The sequence below is a fragment of the Lathyrus oleraceus genome, chromosome 4 (genome assembly GCF_024323335.1).
Source record: "Lathyrus oleraceus cultivar Zhongwan6 chromosome 4, CAAS_Psat_ZW6_1.0, whole genome shotgun sequence".
Classification (NCBI taxonomy): Eukaryota; Viridiplantae; Streptophyta; class Magnoliopsida; order Fabales; family Fabaceae; genus Lathyrus; species Lathyrus oleraceus.
In genome coordinates this window covers 323,418,300-323,422,302 of record NC_066582.1, presented here as the reverse complement: position 1 = coordinate 323,422,302, position 4,003 = coordinate 323,418,300, and the positions used below count along the sequence as shown (strand labels likewise).

General features: G+C 42.3%; 1 protein-coding gene across 1 annotated transcript; it reads left to right on the top strand.

The window, feature by feature from the left end:
* Window positions 1-2,441: 2,441 nt before the first annotated feature.
* LOC127137283 (uncharacterized) lies at window positions 2,442-3,062 on the top strand. The gene has a single exon (XM_051063753.1). The coding sequence runs from the start codon at window positions 2,442-2,444 to the stop codon at window positions 3,060-3,062; it is 621 nt and encodes a 206-aa protein (XP_050919710.1).
* The last annotated feature ends 941 nt before the right edge of the window (window positions 3,063-4,003 follow it).

The following is a 4,003-nucleotide window of genomic DNA, read 5'->3' as shown; positions in this document are numbered from 1 at the left end:
TGCTACCATCCTATCCTCAACAAAGAGTGCCAAATAGACATTAGAGAAAGGCCCGTTTCCCGGTTGGGGTAAGGTCATCAATGTGGCAGAAAAGCGCGACGGGTTTGGTATCGGTTATCACCCGACAACACACAAGGTGAGTCCGAAGAAAGAGCAATTCAACCCTATCAAGTTCAGTAGTGTCGACTATCAAAGTGAGCATACCGTGGCGGTCATTGGAGAATGCAGTGGTAACAAGCCAAGGGCACCCAGCCTCGTTCGCAGATGTCCTACAGGATTCAAGCCTCCCAATTGGACAACCACCGTGATCCCTATGGTGTACTCGGAAAAAACGTAATGCATTTTTTTTCTCCATCCCTCATCCTCGCCCGAGACGAGAGGATAACTTGTAAGGTCCCCCATGTTTAAAAGTATTATGCGAATAAATAAAAAGGACTTTTTTGCATGCAAAACTTGTGTTCCCTTTCTTTCAGTTATTTTCCTTTTTCACTAAAAACAACGAAATGGCAAAAGATTTCTTTTCTTTACTCTTTTATAAAAAAAAACATACTAAAATAAGCTTATCATATGCAGAGCAAACAAAACCATTAATTATGACATGGCTAAAATCAACTACGAATTTGGACTTCCAATCAACCAAGCTGAAGACGACAGTGAGGAAAATTGCGAATTACCAGCTGAACTAGTACGACTCCTTGAGCACGAAGAGAAAGATATTTAGCCATACAAAGAGCTAGTGGATGTCATTAACTTTGGTTCTGAAACTGACAAAAAAATAAGTAAAGTTTAGGGCATCTCTTGCCGAGCATGTACACTCTGAGTTGGTAGAATTGTTGCGTGAATATGTTGACGTCTTTGCTTGGTCGTATCAAGATATGCCAAGGCTAGACACCAACATTGTTGAACATCACTTACCACTCAAGCCTGAATGTCCTCCAGTCAAGCAGAAGCTCAGAAGGACCATACCTGATATGGCACTCAAGATCAAGGAAGAGGTTGAGAAGCAGCTAGATGCTGGCTTCTTAGCCATTTCTGAGTATCCGCAGTGGGTTGCTAATATCGTTCCAATTCCAAAGAAGGATGGTAAAGTCAGAATGTGTGTAGACTATCGAGACCTCAATAGAGCCAACCCAAAGGATGACTTCCCTTTGCCTGATATTGACGTTTTGGTCGACAACACAGCTCAATTCTCCGTGTTTTGTTTCATGGATGGGTTCTCCGGGTACAATCAAATAAATATGTCACGAGACGATATGGAGAAGACAACTTTTATCACACCCTGGGGAACTTACTGCTACAAAGTCATGCCATTCGGCTTGAAGAATGCATGGGAAACATATCAGTGCGCCATGGTAACACTCTTTCACGACATGATTCATGAAGAGATTGAGGTTTATGTGGACGTCATGATTGCCAAATCCATAACTGAGGAAGATCATCTGGTAAATTTGAGAAAGTTGTTTGTCAGACTCCGAAAGTTTAAACAGCGTTTGAATCCGGCTAAATGTACTTTTGGGGTCCGATCAGGTAAACTTTTGGGTTTCATAGTCAGTCAGAAGGGTATCGAGGTTGATCCCGAAAAAGTTCGAGCCATCCAAGATATGTCAGCTCGCCGAACAGAAAAAGAAGTCTGAGGCTTCCTTGGGCGACTTAATTATATCTCCAGATTCATATCTCACCTGACGGCTACCTGTGAACCGATATTCAAATTGTTGAGAAAGAAACAATCGATTGTGTGGAACAACGATTGCCAAGCAGCATTCGATAAAATAAAAAAGTACTTGCAAGAACCACCAATCTTGGTACCACCGGTTCCGGGTAGGCCACTCATTATGTATCTCACAGTGCTTGATAAATTCATGGGTTGTGTTTTGGGTCAACGTGACGACACATGCAAGAAAGAACATGTTATCTACTATCTCAGCAAGAAATTCACTAAATGTGAGACCTGATACTCGCTTTTAGAGAAGACTTGTTGTGCTTTGACTTGGGCTGCTTGACGCCTTAGACAATATATGATTTGCCACATTACTTTATTGATATCCAAGATGGATCCAATAAAGTATATATTTGAAAAACCTGCTGTTACTGGTAGAATCGCTCGGTGGCAAATGTTGTTAACCGAGTACGATATACAATACGTGACCCAGAAAGCAATAAAAGGGAATGTTCTGTCTGACTATCTCACTCACCTGCCTATCGAAGGTTATCAACCGTTGAGGTTTGACTTTCTAGATGAAGACATCATGTTTATCAAAGACTTTACTATGCCAGGCTTCGAGGTAAGCCCTGAGGAAGGCCCCAAACTAGGATCATGATGGACGCTCATGTTCGACGGTGCTTCCAATGCCCGAGGTCATGGTATAGGTGTTGTTATCACTTCTACAACTGGTTTCCACCTTCCCTTTACCGCTAGATTGTGTTTTGACTGCACCAACAACATGGCAGAATATGAAGCATGTATCTACGGTTTAGAGGCGGCAATCGACTTGAGAATCAAAATCCTTGAGGTATTCGATGATTCAGCTCTGGTAATCAGTCAGGTGAAAGGCGATTGGGAGACTCGGGATAGCAAGTTGATACCCTACAAAGAGCACATCAGGAAACCGATACCCTATTTTGATGAAATCTCCTTTCACCATATTTCTAGGGAAGAAAATCAGTTAGCAGACGCTCTAGCCACGCTGGCATCTATGTTCAAAGTCAAATGGAAGAATGAAGCACCATCCATCCAAATTGACCACTTAGATGAACCAACACATTGTGTAGCAATTGAGGTCGATCCTGACGATAAGCCTTGGTTCTATGACATAAAGACATTTCTGGAGAAACAACAACATCCCGAGGGTATATCCATTACCGATAAGAAAGCTCTAAGAAGACTCTCTTCTAAGTTCTTCCTAAACGGTGATGTGTTGTATAAAAGGAATTATGATTTTGTACTGCTCAGATATGTGGATAGACACGAAGATAGTACAATCATAAAGTCCATACACGAGGGCTGCGAGGGTGTACATGCAAAGGGCCATGCTATGGCCAAGAAGATCCTCCGGGCTGGTTAATATTGGACGACAATGGAGGTTGATTGCTACAATTTTGTGAAGAGATGCCATAAGTGCCAGATATATGGTGATAAGATCTTTGTGCCATCAACTCTGTTAAATGTTCTAACTTCTCCATGGCCTTTTTCTATGTGGGGCATCGATATGATTGGGATGATAGAGCCCAAAGCTTCCAATGGACATCGATTCGTCCTAGTCGCTATTGATTACTTCACGAAATGGGTCGAGGCTGCTTCATATGCTAATGTCACTCGACAAGTGGTTACTCGGTTTATCAAGAAAGAGATAATTTTCCGCTATGGGATACCTAACAAGATCATTAATAACAATGCCAGTAACCTAAACAATACTATGATGAGGGAGTTGTGCGAAAAATTTAAGATCGAGCACCACAACTCTTCACCATACCGGCCCAAGATGAATGGTGCCATAGAAACAGCTAACAAAAATATCAAGAGAATCGTCCAGAAGATGGTCAAGACATACAAGGTCTGGCATGAGATGTTACCTTTCACTTTACATGATTATAGAACCTAAGCCCGTACATCCACTAGGGCAACTCCATACTTTTTGGTCTATGGAATGGAGGTCGTCCTATCGATCGAAGTCAAGATTCCTTCACTCAGGGTCATCATGGAAGTTGATCTTGATGAAGCTGAATGGGTTCAATCTCGGTATGACCAGCTGGATCTAATTGAAGAGAAGCGTTTGACGGCTGTCTGTCATGGTCAGTTATACCAAAGACGTCTCAAACAAGCTTTTGACAAGAAGGTTCTTCCTCGTGCGTACCACGTTAGAGACCTCATGCTCAAGAGGTATTATGTTATTCACTCAGACCCGCGAGGCAAATGGACTCCCAACTATGAGGGACCTTTCATAGTAAAAAAGGCCTTCTCAGGTGGGTCTCTAATCCTCACAACAATGGATGGGGAAGATTTTCC

Bases quoted from the DNA above. Each gene is read 5' to 3' on its own strand.
- LOC127137283 (XM_051063753.1), top strand. From the start codon at position 2,442: ATGGCAGAATATGAAGCATGTATCTACGGTTTAGAGGCGGCAATCGAC.